The sequence below is a fragment of the Cygnus atratus genome, chromosome 19, assembly GCF_013377495.2.
Source record: "Cygnus atratus isolate AKBS03 ecotype Queensland, Australia chromosome 19, CAtr_DNAZoo_HiC_assembly, whole genome shotgun sequence".
Classification (NCBI taxonomy): domain Eukaryota; kingdom Metazoa; phylum Chordata; class Aves; order Anseriformes; family Anatidae; genus Cygnus; species Cygnus atratus.
Window position 1 is genome coordinate 6,203,184 of NC_066380.1, and position 16,300 is coordinate 6,219,483.

General features: G+C 46.5%; 3 protein-coding genes across 4 annotated transcripts in view; 1 reads left to right on the forward strand and 2 right to left on the reverse strand.

Moving 5' to 3' along the window:
* The window catches only part of NUP188 (nucleoporin 188), a 28,429-nt gene extending 26,825 nt beyond the window's left edge, over positions 1-1,604 (reverse strand). The window contains exon 1 of one of the 2 annotated variants that reach the window (XM_050714627.1): positions 1,533-1,604. In XM_050714627.1, the coding sequence (XP_050570584.1) occupies positions 1,533-1,558 (26 nt within the window). In that variant the 5' untranslated portion in view covers positions 1,559-1,604. The remainder of the gene's footprint in view (positions 1-1,532) is intronic. The other variant, XM_035555371.2, reaches the window with a different exon arrangement.
* Positions 1,605-1,613: 9 nt separating this feature from the next.
* Positions 1,614-6,178, forward strand: DOLK (dolichol kinase). Its single transcript, XM_035555003.2, is given in 3 exon segments — positions 1,614-1,676; positions 3,667-3,924; positions 3,926-6,178. Coding segments are annotated over 2 exon segments (1,572 nt in total). The 5' UTR covers positions 1,614-1,676; positions 3,667-3,771; the 3' UTR covers positions 5,345-6,178.
* Positions 6,179-8,206: 2,028 nt separating this feature from the next.
* On the reverse strand, positions 8,207-16,298 carry PHYHD1 (phytanoyl-CoA dioxygenase domain containing 1). The gene is made up of 11 exons (XM_035555024.2): positions 15,766-16,298; positions 14,572-14,730; positions 14,124-14,199; positions 13,959-14,006; positions 12,525-12,580; positions 12,283-12,345; positions 12,162-12,183; positions 11,684-11,812; positions 10,095-10,211; positions 9,824-9,950; positions 8,207-8,895 (listed from the first exon to the last, which is right to left on the reverse strand). The coding sequence occupies exons 1-11, from the start codon at positions 15,796-15,798 to the stop codon at positions 8,850-8,852; spliced, it is 876 nt and encodes a 291-aa protein (XP_035410917.1). The 5' UTR covers positions 15,799-16,298; the 3' UTR covers positions 8,207-8,849.
* Positions 16,299-16,300: the final 2 nt, after the last annotated feature.

A 16,300-nucleotide genomic window follows, 5' to 3' on the forward strand; every position in this document is an offset into this window, starting at 1 on the left:
ATCAAATTCACTCCCTAGCACATGTATCTAGAAAGGTTAGTCTCCCTACAACAGCTCTGCAAAGAATGCTTGCCAACAGGAGTAGTTCAGGAACTTAGCAAACTGATGACTGTTAGCAGTGTAATACAAACCAGGAGTCAAACGCCACAATTCCCCACGCAAAAGACAGTCTATGAAAGCAAGCACACTCATTAACTTGTCTTTAGATTGGCAGCACTGAAATAACTCCTTGTGGCAGCGTAAGTCACCTGGCACTTCTGACACACGGTGCCATTTCAGTGGCTTATAAAACCTATCATTTTTATTACACCTGTCGACATAATTTCTTCCCCCGAATTCCTCGCCAGATGCACCTGCCTGCGGGAGAGCTACAGGACTTCTCCTGACCTAGCCGGCAGCCAGCTGTGGGTGCAGCCTCCCCAGCCCACCCGGAGCGCTAGAAGGCCACTGAATTTTAACAAAATTCACTTTGCAAGACAGAGCAGCAGTCTAGCGGAGCCAGCCCCGCTCCTTTCCCTTCCTTCCTAACCCAGGGTTACAACAGACCAGTGCTCGTTGCCAGTTCGTTAATTGGACTCCGAGACAGCTGGGGAAGGAAAGCTCTGTGTGTGTGAGGTAACAGTGGTGCTCTTGTCCCGTTAGGAGGCATTATTTTAGTAAAAATTAGGCATCTAGGGACAAACAAGTCTAAAAATGCTACAATAAATGTCAAATAAGCAAACAAAGGCACTACTCTAAAGCGATCACTGAAGAAAGGGTTCATCAAATAGCTTCCTTTGTACATCTTCCACACCGCTGCTATTTGGGTTTTATAGTCACAGCTCTCCAAAAAGTGAGAAGCCAAGTTCTGAACTCTATGCTCTCCGTGAGGACCGCTCCGCACCAAGACCTGACTGACACCTCAGGTTTTTTGCACAAATCACGAACTCAGCTTGGCAGCTGAAGCTTTTAAATAGCGGTGCTACTTAGCACTCCGTCTTTCATGGTACCGCAGGGCAGAAGAACCACAAAGCACTAAAAATATAAATCACTGGTAACACCCGCTGGCTGTTTTGGACAAAAAAGCCTCAACGCACTGAAGGAGAGCACGAAGAGCTCTGGCACCGGAGCCTGAACGGGGAGCACCCCAGCCAAAGCCGTGACGGGACCTCCTCAGACACCCCCACAGGCGGAGGCGCCCCACAGCCCCCGCTCCCTCAGGGGAGCCCTGAGGTGAGGGGCGGGGGCGGGGCCGTGTTGCAGGGGGCGTGGCCACGCCACACATTCAGGGGCGGAGCCAGCCCGCGGGGGCGTGCCCTCGCCACTCGGGGGCGTGTCCACGCAGCGGGGGCGTGGCCAAGCCGCACAAAGGGGCGTGGCCATGCCGGCGCGGGCCCCGCGCCCGTTAACCCTCCCCTCACCGCTCCCCCCCCCTCTCCGCCGCCCCCCCCCCCCCCATTCCCTCTCAGCGAGCGCGCGCGCGCGCGCGCGCGCAGCCCCGGCCCCCACCCCCGCCCCCCCCCATTCCCGCCGCCGCCGCCGCGTCCCCGCACCTCGCGCACAGCCCGCCCGCCGCCATCTTCGCTCCCCTCTCACGTGACCCGCCGCGCGGGGCGCTCTCCGCCGCCGGCATCACGTGGTGCTGCTCCCCTCGGTCATGTGACAGCGGCAGCGCCAAGATGGCGGCGGGCGGCCAGGTGGGTGCGGAGCCCCGCGGCGGGGGGCGGCCGGGGGGGGTCCCGGTGCTGCGGCCTGTGCCCGGCCCGGCCCAGCCCGGCGGGGGTACGCGGAGCGCTCGGGGGAACAGTGGGAGGAGGCTGGGGAGGAAGAGAGGGCGTTTGGGAAGCTGCCCTGCGCTGTTCCGGTGTCCCACCGTCCTCATTGCAAAGAATTTTTACCTCGTATTCCATCTAAACCTCCCCACGACCCTCACCGTAAAGAATTTATTCCTTGTATCCCATCAAAAGCTCCCCTGCGGCCTCATCATAAATAATTTCTTCTTTATATCCAACCTAAACCTCCCCACCGCCCTCATCACAAAGAATTCCTCCCTTATACACAATCTAACCCTCCCCTCCGCCCTCACCGTAAATAATTTTTCCTTCTATCCCATCCAAATCTCCTCTCTTTCAGCTCAAAGCCATTACCCCGTGTCCCCGTCGCCACGCTCCCCGAGGAGGAGCCCCCCGGCCTGTCCCTAGCAGCCCCCTTCAGGTGCAGGAGGTGCCCGGGGGGGCCGCAGCAGGCCCGCGGGTGGCTCGGGGGGGGAACTGCCTCGCCTCAAAAAGGGCGCCCAGGGGCACGCAGGAGCTGCTGCGTTGCAGCGGAAGATCGGCATTTTGTCTGGTGAAACTCTTCCTGGTCCTGTGGCCCAGCTGGCAGGCTGCCTGCTGCAGGAGCCCGTTGCCTGTCATTCCTGGTGCAAGCGCTGGGCTGCAGCCTTAAACTTGCCAGGCGAAGGGCGAGAACTTTTCAGGCCTCTGGCCAGCTTGTGGTATTTGCCCTCCCTCTTCTCAGACACCTGTTGAGTTTCCCCTTCCCATGCCCACAAACTGGGAGGACCCCAAAACCAGTATTGGTCATAGGCAGACATTGCCCATGCTAGATCTTTTTTGTTAACTCCATGGTTAATTCTTTTCCTGTTTTATCAAAAAAATAAACGGCAAAAAGATTGTAGTTGGCCTGATCTAGCTGTTTAGCAACAGGACATACAACATAGTTGGTTGGCAGTCAAGTATTTCAGACTCTACAGATACCAAAAAGCAATCTAAAAAAATGTTTTCAATATGAGGTCGTAAAGAAAACTCTCCAGACGCACAGCGTAAGGGAGTTTAGCAGTACAAACTTTGATAGATACCCATTAATATTCCCGCTAAGATCTCTGAATGAAAAACAGGATTTAAAATAAAGTGGTAGCCTTCCTTATAAACTGATAGGATGTGATGAATGTACTCTCACAGCTACAGGCAAGATAATTTGTTTGCTTTTTCTGTGCCAAGCTCTCCAATTTAGCTTATCTTGACAATTCTGATAATAGATCAAAATTAGGTCAAGTATGCCACTTGACTTTTTTTTTCCCCTCAATGCTTGTGATGTTTTCTTTCCTCCTTCTGTTGTAAACACTACATAGCATTATAAAACCACTCTTGCTGTAGGGAAGGTGTTCAATCATAACACCAGTAACAGAAAGAGAGAGAGGTTGGGGGGGAAGCAGGTTGCACAGCAGAGAATCAGAGAGAAATACTTAATAAAAGGAGAAACATTCCGTAAAACTGCACTGAAAACAGCGTACAAAAGTAGTTTCTAAAATTACCTTTAAGCTATTTTACATCAACTACATTTCCAATTTACACTGTCATATTGAAGCCTTCTAGGAATACATATGGCTTGTGTGCTTCATGTTTCAATTCAGACACAATATAAAGTATTTCTGTTGCAGTGTATCTGAATAGTCCTGTATCGAGTAGTTTGCTTCATCACTGCAGACTGATGTCTTGGATTCTCAAATGGAGATAACGATTTTGACTAATCCCTTATCACTTTGGGTTTACTGGTTTTATTTACCTGTATTGACATTAATAATTGGCACATAACTGTCAGTTTAAATTGAGCTTAAAAATAAGAGAGGCGTACAGAAGCTTTAGCTCTTATATTATTCACTTTAATTGCTTGTTTGTTTTCTAATAGGAAGTGCAGTAGCATGAAAGGGAATTCTGCGTGGCGGACAATTATCAGGAATATCAGGACTCGTGAGAAGGATCTTGCATCCCTGAGCCACGCCGGACTGGAATCATGTTAAACAAGCCTGTGCTGGTGGAATCGCTGATCGTGTTCACCATCGTGCTGTGCGTGCACGCGGTGGTGTGGGACCGCTACTCCTGGTGCTCTGTAGCTCTTGCCATCCAGGCTTTTTATGTCCAGTTCAAATGGGACCGGCTGCTGCAGCTGGGGGGGGGCCGTCTTCCAGTTCCGCACAGCAGCGAACAGCGGCCTCCTGCCAGCTAGCATGGTCATCCCCTTGTTGGGGATAGCGATGAAGGAGAGGTGCAAGGCTGCTGGCATTGTGTACTTTGAACGTTTTGGCATAGTCGTAGCTTCCACTGGCATGTTGGTTGCTCTCTTTTTGTCTGTAATAGCGGTTGGCATCACAAAACCCGTGCCCTCCAACACTTGCATACTCACTGGTGTTGCTGGCAGTATAATTATCTATACGATGAAGCACTCTTTGACTGTTTCAGAAGTGATAGAGGTCCTAGAGGTGCTGCTAATTTTTGTCTACCTCAGCATGATCTTGCTTTACTTGTTGCCACGATGTTTTACCCCTGGAGAAGCATTGCTAGTGCTTGGAGGTATAAGTTTTGTTCTCAATCAGCTCATCAAACGCTCGCTGAATGTCGTTGAGGGCAGAGGTGAGCCCATAGACTTTTTCCTTCTGGTGGCAGTTATCGGAGTTATTCTTCTTGGGCTTTTCTTCACTGTTCTCTTCATTTTCATGGATTCGGGTACGTGGATCTCCTCCATGTTTTTCCACATGATGACAGCAGTGCTAGGCTTAGGGGTCATCATGCCTTGGCTTTACCGACTGATTCAGAAGAACCCTTTGTTCTGGCTACTCCAGTTTTTATTTCAGACACAGACAAGAGTTTACCTTCTTGTATATTGGACCTTTTTGGCTGCTTCAGCGTGTGGCATAGTTTTCTACCAGAACGCTAAGAGATCATCTGAATCTAAAAAGCACCAGGCCTCAACTATAACCAGGAAATATTTCCATTTCATTGTTGTAGCTACTTATGTTCCCGGACTGATTTATGACCACCAGCTTCTCTATGTTGCTGCAGTCCTGTGTCTGGCAGTGTTCATATTCCTAGAATATATCCGGTACTTCAGGATCAAACCGTTTGGCCAAACTCTTCGGCATTTGCTGTCTCTCTTCTTGGATGAGAGAGACAGCGGGCCTCTAATCTTGACTCATATTTATCTTCTTCTTGGCATGTCCCTCCCAGTGTGGTTGTTTCCTAGATCTTGTGCTCCTCAAGGCAGCTTGTCTGGGGCAGGAGCACTGGTCCCTTACGCCGGGGTGCTAGCAGTAGGGGTAGGAGACACCATTGCCTCTGTTTTTGGCAGTACCATGGGAGAAATCAAATGGCCAGGAACAAAGAAGACCTTTGAAGGGACAATGACAGCTATTTTTGCTCAGATCATTGCTGTGGCTCTTATTCTGATCTTTGACAGCAATGTGAATCTGAACTCCAGCTATGCCTGGATTCTGGCGTCTGTGAGCTTAGTTTCCCTTTTGGAAGCTTATACTACCCAAATCGATAATCTGCTGTTGCCTCTCTACCTCCAGATAATGTTTATGGCTTAGAAGCACTTCCAGGAACAGAGATTTCTCCATTTCTAGAGGAAAGTGGAAATAGAATATGCACTACAGTGAGAGACGAAAGCCAAATCTAAACATTGCTTTTGGTACAGCAGATAAAATTGTTAAAAACAAATGGAAAATAGCTATTTAATAGAAGTTTTGTTCTCTTTTTTTTTTCCTAGTTTAAAACAGCATGAGTTGCTCTTTGTCCTCACAAGAACCCAACCATGACTGATAAATTGGATTATTAAATAAAAATGCTATTTTTAAGTCTCTTGTGGGTGCCCAGAGGCAGAGGGAGTAGAGAAAGAAGAGGTAAGTTAATTACAGAAAAGAGATCGTGCCTCCTCTGTACTGCATCACAGCCTAAACTTGTCATACTGTACCGAATGCTGTCATCTTGTATTACTGCATATGTGAAGTCACTCCTGTATAAGCACTGTTTAAGCATGTTTTGTGAGGGTCGCCACTCTCTACCCAGAACGAATGTGACTGTCCTGATGTATCCAGTCACCATCAACTGAGCCCTATTAATGCACTGCAATGCATGAACACAACTTCAGATACAATAGTTGCAGAGCTAACTTCATCGGGGGGGGGTGGGGGTTGAGAATTTGAGACTTAATTCCAAGCAATGATAAGAAGAGGGTTACAGTTTCAGGCCTGGATGTTTCCACAACAAGAAAAATGTTTCTCAAGATTTTAATCTCTATTAAATATTATTCCAAATAATTCAGAGTGAAGAAAAACTAAGCAAGCTCACAAGAAAAAAAACTAGTTGCGCGCTAACTGTGAATGCAGGAAGGCTGTTGAAGTCAATAAACATCTTTTACACTACTGCAGTTTTCCACTTTGCACGTTTTTTCAGCTTAAGTTACCATGAGGCAGTTTATCCAGAGAGCTGTTTAATCAAATCATTTATGAAAAATGCTTCTGTTGACAGATTGAGTAGAACTGTTTACTTCAGTCCGTTTAATTAAATCTATAACTACCATGGGGAGGATCTAGTTTCTATATATTAAACACTTCTGTATTGACTGTCTTTTCCTGCCCGTTTGCCAAACATCCATTAGAACAGGACATATTAACTAATCTCCTCCTCCCTGCCTCTTCCATTCCCCTGAGAAATGCCCAAGCAGAAGATTGGCTTTCCAGGATCCTTCTTTGAGGGATGAAGTTACATTCTGACACTCCTTTTGTTTGCATAAAGGAACAACAATACAGTTTTGGGAAGAGCTTAGTGCCACTCCAAGATCCCTTACACAATCCTTTCCCGCAATCCTAGCTGTGAGACTGTCTTAAGAGTGCGAATAAGGCAGGGTGGAGTAAAACTCACGCTTTGGGCTTGCAGAACAGGCCCCAGGGTCCAACAGTGCCTGTTCCTGGGACAGGCCAGGACCAGCCAAGAGGCAGCGTTGCCCAATTTACTGCTGCCCAGGCAGGGCTTTTGACAGTGAGACTTTGACAGTGCTTTTCCTGAGCGCAACAGAGTTATTCAGCTTGTTTTGGTTAATAACGCGATAAATGATCAGATAGTGTTTGCAGGAAACAATCCAGTAACCACGCTGGACTGCTTACTTCACATTTACCAGTAAATCCTGTAAATTCGGTCCAGCTTCTTGCTTCCATTTATGCACTTGAAGTAGATGTTTTTCCAAATTGCAGGTAGTGGTGCGTATAACCAGGGGACAAACTATCATTCCTCAGCAGAAAGGTGCTATTCTAAATTATTAACTCTTGTAATGGAAAGATACAGAAAAACGTTTAGCTGTTTCCACTGCTAAGACCCTCAACCTTCACCACTAAAGTTGTAGAGTTGTGTGAGATTAAGAGTCACTTTCCCTCCATCCCACTCACAGCTTTCAAACTATAGAAAAGGGACGAGGAGAGCAGCTGAAACTTGCTACCAGCAGGACTGAACTCAGCATTGCTGCTGTTGCTATTACCCAGCCTCCAAGTTCCCACCACCTGAGCTGTGACAAACTGTGTGCTGTATTGAGTCTTTTCTGCACCACCCAGCAATGCCCGGAGGGATGAAAAAATACTTCTTACCATAAACTTAATTCAATGATTTTAAAAAAATGGGATGATCAAACCCATGCCAGAGATGGGCAATATCCTTTTGAAAGGGACGAGTCAGTAGGAACCAGTCTTGCTCCCTAAGCCAATCTACTTTGACAGAAAATAGATTACAAAAATAGGTTTTAAGCCCATTCTGCCTTTATCTAGATTTAACTGGGCACCAGCAAGGTTAAGTTTGTTTTCCTTGCAAGTTTTTAGAAGTGATCTGAAGTTCTAATTATTCTAATTTCATGGTTATTGTGCTTTTGTACCAACCCCTTGTAGTCAGACATTGATTTCTATAAAACACTCTTCAAAATGTTAGATGTCAGTTTAGCTGACCAGTGACACCACCAGTAAAAAGCTAATTAACAATTTGAAATGGAGTTGAGCTTTAGAGCAACTACAGGCATACCTACATGGTCCTCTGTAAGAAAACAGAAGTTTACTCTGCCAAGTCTCCAAGCAGACTGGAGGTTTACTACGATGTAATTAGTGCACTAATGAGACCAGGCTCATATCTCAAGTTTGCCAGTACACCAGTGCCAGTGGAATTACTCCTCCATGGCTTCTGTTCAGGTTAGGATACAGGCAGGAGCTTGCCTCTGATGTAACTCACATTACTTAACATCCGTAACATTTCACCTTGGTGTAAAGTTGGTTTGGTTTTGTTGGGGTTCTGGGGCTAGCAGTTGCTCTTGTTGCACAGAGATCAAACTCACCATCACACAGCTTTGCCCTGGCCACATGTTTGGGAGAAGCTCATGTGCTGACTTCCTCAAAGATGGATGATGTGAGGGAGATGAAAAGGAAGACTTCCAACCTTTTATTTAAATGTTAGGAGTCTGGGGTTTTTTGTTTTCCTAATTTTAACATGAATCTTTAAGAACTGTAATATTTTTAAATCAGCAAACCTATAGTTCAAGTGCTCAGCTGCAATTTGCCAGAAATACCTAGAAGAATAATTATAAAAGACTTCCTGCTTCATTTTGCCCACAATAGTATTACCTTTAATTATTATTCAAACAATGGACAGAGATCTAAGGCTAAGTCAGAGATCTTCACATGACAGGTTCACTTGCATTGCTGTGATTAACAGAGCCAAGCATTAAATCTCTGCTTAAATAGAAGAAAATACTAAAGATCTGCAAGAAGAAATACTTATCTGCCCCTATAGTCAAGGTGGAATGGTCTTTAATGGTCCATTCTCAAGACTGAAGAAGTTTCCTTACCAAATGGGCTGGGCGACTATTCTCGGCACTAGTAGTGTTCATGTATTAGAAGCTTCTGACTAATGCAGGTGTATTCAGCTGCATGAAGGTTCCTCACTCTGAGGACAGGATAAATTAATCTTCAGAGCTGATGTAGTGACAGTTACATGTAAAGATGAGCAAACAATCAAAGGAATAACGATCAGCTACTTGACTCCAGAAGCCAGTCACTAGCTTCAAGTGTAGAGCAGCGGAAAAGGCAGTTCAGGAGTTGGCTGGAGCCTAGGAGATAAGGAAGAGTTAAAAAACAAAACTTCAGAGACTACTCCAGTTCTACGGTAAACCAACTGAGGTGCTACTGATGGAAACTGTGTCTAAGGAATACTTCATCCAGCAGTCCCCAGGACAAAACCTGATAGAGCAAGAATAGAAAAGTCAACATTTTAGAACCCTTCGGTTTGAACACTACGGTTACCTGTACTCATTAGTTCCATCCATCTTTCAGGCACTCAGCTGTTTTATTTTAAATTTAGTATAAATTACTTTTAACTGAGAGGCATCCCTGAAGCGTATAAGTAATTGCATGTTTTTGTGAGGTGGAAGTGCACTGAAAATTGTAAGCATGGAATTTTCTCTAGCTCCAATATGCTCATTGCATACGACCTAGAAGAGTCATTAAATGCACTAAGATATGACAACTTGAAAGCTTCCATTAAACAACATCCTTCTAAGAATCATGCTTCTCATTCTGTCTTAATTTTTTGGGAAGAGGGGAAGAGACCACTGCCTGCTGTGCTGCACTCCAAGAATTGCAGATGAGGTTTTTATTGCTGGCTGAAAATGAGCAGATCCAGCTGTACAGAGCTAGGGAATCCTGGTCAGTGGGTAAGACAGCGCTCGTCTCCCAGGAACGGGCTCTGAGCTGTTGGGAACTGCTCCTGAGCTAGAAAATTTTAGGACAAACCTGCACCAGTGCCAGCAAAGAGAAGTTCTTCAGAGCATATGCAGAGGTAATATTGGGGAGCTACAACATTTATTTCAACAAAACTGTGGTTAGCCCAGCTCTGTGCAATGCAGAGAACAACTTCTTGCGCATGTTGACAGGATTGTGCTGCCAACATGCAAGGAGACCAATAAAAGTTTTAGACCAATAAAAGTTTTATCTTGGTTATTGCACAGAAAAGGCTCTGTTTCAGGACAGCAACCTTACCAGTTATCCTTGCTCCAGCTGGTGTCCTTGGCTTCCATTATGTGGAAGGTGAACACATGGCGAGAGAACTCCGAGCTGTTGAGTTCACTCTTATGGACAACTTCCCCGTGGATGAGAATGAGTCCACCTGTTGGAAAGACATACCTGTACTGCTTTTTTTCAAATTGTGAGTGCTAGCTTTAGAATATAAGGAAAGTACAAGTGTTACAATGGTATCTCCCTTGTTTTTTCTTGAACAGTAATGCACTCCTGTTTTGGGGCGTGTTTTTACCTTTACTTATAGGCACAGGTATGAACTGGCTGTCGTCATAGGTCGGCTCTGACCCTACAAACTCCACACACGTCGAGGCACCTGAAGCTGCACGCACCATTCTCCGTGTAATCCCATCTGCAAATCCACAGAAAGAAGTGAACACCCATAAAAATTAAAAAACTAACCAGATTTTGCACAGTGGTGGAAGAATATAGTATTTTCTCTTAGCAAAGACAGAAATTTTCTTATCATGCATTCAATTCTTTCCTTAGAAATTTGGGGGTTTTTCATCAAAGATTTGGGATTTTCCAGATGAGGCAGAAACTGATGAATAGCTCCTTTTTGTTTGCCTCCCTGACTCTTTCTGTGCATTTCAACATAGCCATTTAGGAACACAAATCATCAGGCACTTATGCACAACCAAACTTTCATCCATTTTTCCTTTCTAGAAGAGTATAAATTGCTATCAGAGTGCAACCAACTCCAAAATTTATGAGGGTTGAGTACTTTAAATGAAGAGTACTATGATTACTCTGAGTAAACACTTAAGTTGGAAGCCAAATAGTGCCCTAGAGGCAGCGAAAGGCAGAAGACTGCACCCATAACCCAGCAGTGGTTAGAGACACAGCAGCCACCACCCATCGCTATGACATGAGCCTGTGCTGATCTGGTCTCACCCCTGTTCCAGGCTGCCTGGGCACTGTCCAAGAGAGCCTTGCATAGACTTGGAGGCTCCCCTTGTTTACAAAAATTCAGATCGATGTTTGGAAGTTGTACTGTGGGGAAGAGGATTTTTGTTCCCCTTACAGATCACTGTCAGGAGTAAAGAGGTTATTGGCCAGTGCAAAAAAAAAAAAGAGCATCTTCATGAAGAGGACGCAACGTGGAAAAGAAACAGTTTTGTAAGTGAATAAAAAAAAAGTGGTTTCTTAGTGTATTCCCACTGGAAAGCAAAAGGAGAATCACTCTTTGCAGTCCAGATCAGGCTTGCTGAACAGTTAAGCTACAAAGCTGTGGAAGGAGCACCAGCATTTGGCAATGACCAGTTTCACTATAAGACGACAAGACCTTTTAGTTTAAGACCTTCACTGCATTAAAATCTTAAGTCTCAGAGGTCTTGCAAAAAAGTCTGAATCTTGCAAGGGAAAGCTTCTGAAATAGTACTGAAGTCAAAAGACAGGATGCAAGGGCAGTTTTAATGGGCCTCACCCTAACAGGTTCTGGAATAAAGAACAATTCAGGAGGGCTATCTTTCCTTGCCCCAGTAACCTACATCCTTTGCTTCTATACTAGATTTCAATTTAGAACTAAAACAGTATCGGCTATGTATGGTACCTATTTTCAATAAGAAAATATTGTATATTAAATTCCTTTGATGGAGAAGTGGCTAGGAGCAAAGTGAGGCAGTCAATAAACCTGCTGAAAAACTGAGTGTAGATTTGACAGCAGCTCAGAGAAAGATCCCTGTGCAGTAGATAGTCATCTTTTCGACAAACAAAGACATGCTGCAAGGAGAACATGTAACGCCATGGACCTTACTCCTCACCCTTACGCAAGGGAGAGCGTGAGTGGGTTCTGCAGCACACACCGAATACCGCGACCCTTACTGGTGTGGGAGCCGGGAATGAACCACAAGCAGCCGTTCTCCTGCGTGGCGTCCTCCAGCGCAATCCAGAAGCCCATCACCCTGCCCAGAGGCTCCGTGTGCAGAAACGTGGCGTCCTGGTGCGGTGTCACTGCGGCAAGAGGCGCTGGTTGGGGGCTTGGAAAGCCCCTGGAGCCCAGCACCTTGAGGAAGAGGCACTTGGTGCTCTTTGATTGACCTACCCTGCCCTCCCACCCATCACACATGTTAATTTAAACGCCAAAGCATCACCTTTCAGCCTGCTGCAAAGGTCAAGCTAGCCCTTTGTTCACGTTGCATACGATGTAGAAACATTCTGGAAAATGCAGATGCCTTTTCCTACAGTTTTAACATTCAGAGCACAAAATTCATAAGCTCAAGACTGAGCCTTGTTCCTGGTAATAATCCTTTCCTGAAGGAGTATTATCTGCAGTGTAACAGAGACACGGGATGAACCTCACCTTCCCCACCAATGCCAGGTTGCTGCAAGGAAAAGGAAGATGCATGAAGAGAGGAGTTTCACAGCTTCCCACCAAGCAGCGTCTTACTCCTGGGGTGACACGGGGACCCGAGCTGCCGTACCTTGAAGATGTACATGCTTTGCACAACTACTGGTCTCTCAAGGCCTAGTTTTCTTCCCAGTTCCTGTTAAAAAAAATCCAAAATTTATATTCGCTTTTTCCACAAACTACAAAGCATTTTTATTTGGAGACATTTAAATTCCCTTTTATGGAATAGAATATTAAAATTAACTATTCCTTAAGATTAACTATTCCAGAATTTAATTTTTTTTTCAGACAGCTCTAGGGACAGCATCAGCTTACCTGAACCTTGGGGGAATGAGTGATTTGCTTGAAGATAGGATCATGGGCATGCAAGGCTAAAGGGGAAAGACAAGGCTCAGGCTGAAGATTTCACAAACAGAGGGGAACCTGAAGGCTGTCAGTGATGAGCCAAGCAATGTAAGTTGCGGCCAGAAACTTTCACATCCACCAGGAGTGGCCACATGTGGATTAGCATCATGCCTAAGGTGACACAGCCCTTCTGGGTTAATACCATCTTCTTTAGAGACCAAAATACAGTGGCAGCAAACCACAGCTACATAAAAAAAAGCCGTATAACTATGTTAAAAAAAAAAAACATTATGTGATTCAGTATTATATTATGCAAAACGTATGAAAACAAAGTAAAGACACTGACTTGCAGCTCCCTCCCTGCGGGGCTCCTGTTCGCAGCCAGAAACCGTCCCAGCAGGGGCTGCCACTGAGCAAGGCCCAACCGAAGGCTCAAGGCTCAGTCATTACAGGAAATAAATCAGAGGAGCCTCTGCATTGCTGAGTCAGCAGGCGGCTGTAGTGGTTTTCGTTTCCCAGAGGAAAAGCTGGAGTGCAAGAGCACAGCAGAGCGGCAGAGGTTGGTTTTTGTGGGGGGTGTGTTGTTTTCCTGAGAAAACCAGAGAGCCAAGAACTCGCAGTACTGATTTTTCCAAGTTTGCTGAAGTTAAACCCGAACAAAGTTCAGGCGGTTGGGGAACGCACTTAATCACGCTCTTTATTTTCCACGTATTGTTTGAAAAGAAAAGGGATCAAAATGCAAGTCGGGTAGCTGGGAGAGAGGAAACAGGTCACCAACTGAAACCAGCAAGAGTAAAGAAAAGATGCTGGCAATGGCAAAGGGGAGAAGACGACTTCAGTGTGGGCAACACGCTGTGCAGGACACAGGAGACATGTCCTAATGTAACCAGCCTCAGGTGGGGAAGTTGCTCAAGCCATCTCTGATGCAAGAGGGGCTGAAGTCCAAATTTTTGCACGTCGGTGATTCTGTGCTATGCGTGACCCTCCTGGAAGCATTGTTTTTTCTTTGAAAAGGTAACTGAAAACTGTGAAATCCTTTGACATAGGAGAATAAGGGGCAACATGGAAAGAACCACAGAGGTAGTGATGGAGCGATGTGGGAAAAGTGGACTGCCGTGCCAAAATTTAATGCAGAAATCCACAGCCAAAGAGGCTGGGGGTGCAAAGAGAGGAGCTTTGAGGCCACAATGGCAAAACGGGGTGAAGTTTGCAGTATTTGGGGAAGCAGTCCCCTGGAAGCACAGCGAGGAGCAGCAGAGCATGGAGAGAGTCACTTCAGCACCCAGGAAGGTTTAAACTCCAGTGATCGAGTTATTTCTGGTGAGAGGGTCTGGAGAAGTCCTCGTGTCTGAGAACTGCCTCCCTTTTGCCCACCCCTCTCAAAACACCCTCATTTAAACGTACCGTGGCCAATCTTGCTGACAGATCTCTCCTTTGGAATCAGAAAGTTGCCTACAAGACAAAAGCAGAATTTAACATGGTTTGCACAGCAGGAATTGTCCACAGAGCTGGAACTCGCCCCTGCCTCCTCCCGTCCCCTCACTGGGGCTAACTCGGGTCAGAGCTTACCCCTCTCATCCAAAACGCCTTTCTCAAAGAAGAACCTAATCTTGTCTCCACTGGTTAGGAAATAATCCGAGCTGCCCTGCCAGGGATAAGAGCCCAGTAAAGACAGCAGCCTTGTAAATACATACAGGAACCTTCAATCAAAGAGGTAACACTCACCTGCATCTTTTTCCCCACCAAGCCGCAGCATGAACAAAGCACAGTCAAAAGAAATCATGTGTAGGTTTTCCACAAAGCTAAATCTCTTGGCACTGATTAGGACTTCACCAGAACTTCACACCCATGGGCTACAACCAAACATTCGCAGAGAACTGGAGCACAGATGCCTGCTGCAGCAGCACGTGCCATTAGAAGAAAGTTTTGCTCCCCCAGGGTGGGTGCTGAGCAGCAATTTGCCTTCCCCCCTTCCCTCCCAGGGCTGTAACGGGGCCAGCCCTGCCCCACGAGGTACCTGTGCCTGGAGCTGCTCCCCTTCCTTGGTGGAGAACTCTGTCCGGCAGTGTGACGGCACTTCCATCTCGGCTACGATCCCCTGAATCTGCTTCCTCATGCTGTCGCACTCCTCCGGGGTGAAAAAATGCTCCAGGACGAGGAAGCCATCCTGGTGGAACTAGGAGGAGGAGACGGGGTGGCTGCCCTCCTCCAGGGCGCTTGAGGAAGGCAGCGCAGAGCAGCAGAGGGCAGCTCTGGCCCTCGCTGTGCCTCGTAGTAAGAAAAGCACCCCAGGCTCAGCTCCACAGCTGGATGACATGTAGTAGGCACGAGAGACACCTTGACTGCCATACCATATTTGATTTAAGGTATGATTAAGTCACTTTTAGTGTCTCTAGTCTAACACAAACTAATTTTTCTGCTGCTCCTGGCATGTTCACTCGTTATGGTTTCATCCACGTAGGACAAAACCTAAGTGGTGTGTTGGTTTTGTTTGTTTTGGTTTTGGTTGTTTTTAAAGTTCAAGAGGAGTTTCTATTGTAAGAAAGAAAAAGATAACTAGTTAACAGGTTCAGATTCCATAGAGTTAAGGAGAACAAATTTCAACTCCTCAGCCCCAAAACCAGAGAAGACATCACTGCTAGAGTCTCTGTGGCTTAAGGATATCTTATCTAAGATACGTGACCAGCAGCTATTGAGTTACAAATCCTGCTAAGACGAACAGAGCACTCATAGCCGGAATCCAAGTGAGAATGAGATTCCTTCACAGAGAAAAAAACCTTCCCTGGTTTAAGGGAAAAATCTGTGTGATTTCTCATGGTTGGCTGCACAACCCCTTTCAAAGGGAGGCGAACCCTGCTGGCACTGCTGTTTCCTCATATAGAACACCCTGGAGATTATCCTCTGATGGGCAGATTTCAGCCTCGCGGGTGACAGCTGAGCAGCAGACAGAAGGGCATAGCACAAGAGAGATTCCTCAGGGAGCTCTGCAGGACAAGGGGCTTTCCAGGAGAATTTGTGGCCATGACAGGGTCCTCACATACTCACATGAATGCAGTACAAGAAGCTGAGCAGAATACAAAGTGATCGTGGAAGCAAATCTCCGCTAGACCCAGCCAACGCTAGCGAGTAGCAACCGTGCCTTACAAGCAGCGTCACTGCCTGCACTGCGGAGACGCTCCTTCCCCAGGCACGCTTCCCACCTGCTCCTTACCTTCTGGATCTGATGATTGGTTACAAACGCCATCGGGGCAGAAGCTGCCAGGATCCCACCAGCAAGACCACAGTGCCGGCCAGGCTCCGCACGGCAGCCTCCCTTCACGTGACCCTTTGGCAGCCTGCGATAAACGCAAGCGCTGGGACAAACCTCCCGAGGGCTGCTCCCCCTCTCCGGCCGCTTGTTCCTGGAGGGGACATTTGCGGCTGGAGTTTTGCTTCAGCTCCTGGTGCTACTCCACGTGCACAAAATGTGTTCTGCTCAATTTAGATTGTGTGATCACAAACCTGGTCACTGCTTAACTCCAGGGAGAAATGACTTAACCCAGATTAAAAATGGAAAGAGTTAAACTCATAAACACAGTAGTAAAATAAGGGAGGTAAAATAAGATTCAAAGTAGGATGAAAAGATCTCAAAGGCTGCTGCAAAGAACAACAAAAAAAATCCAGAAGTGGCAGTCCAAGCTCCTGCAGAGCTCCTTTCGCGCATCTGAAAGGGAACCCTGTGGCCCAGGAGGTGACAAACATGAGAC

Excerpts from the sequence above, each read along its gene's own strand:
- PHYHD1 (XM_035555024.2), bottom strand. The coding sequence starts at position 15,798 with ATGGCGTTTGTAACCAATCATCAGATCCAGAAG. Across the intron at positions 14,731-15,765 it reads CCAATCATCAGATCCAGAAG|TTCCACCAGGATGGCTTCCT; the intron begins GTAAGGAGCAGG and ends TCCTCCTCCTAG. Across the intron at positions 9,951-10,094 it reads ACCTGTGCCTATAAGTAAAG|GTGGACTCATTCTCATCCAC; the intron begins GTAAAAACACGC and ends TCTTTCCAACAG.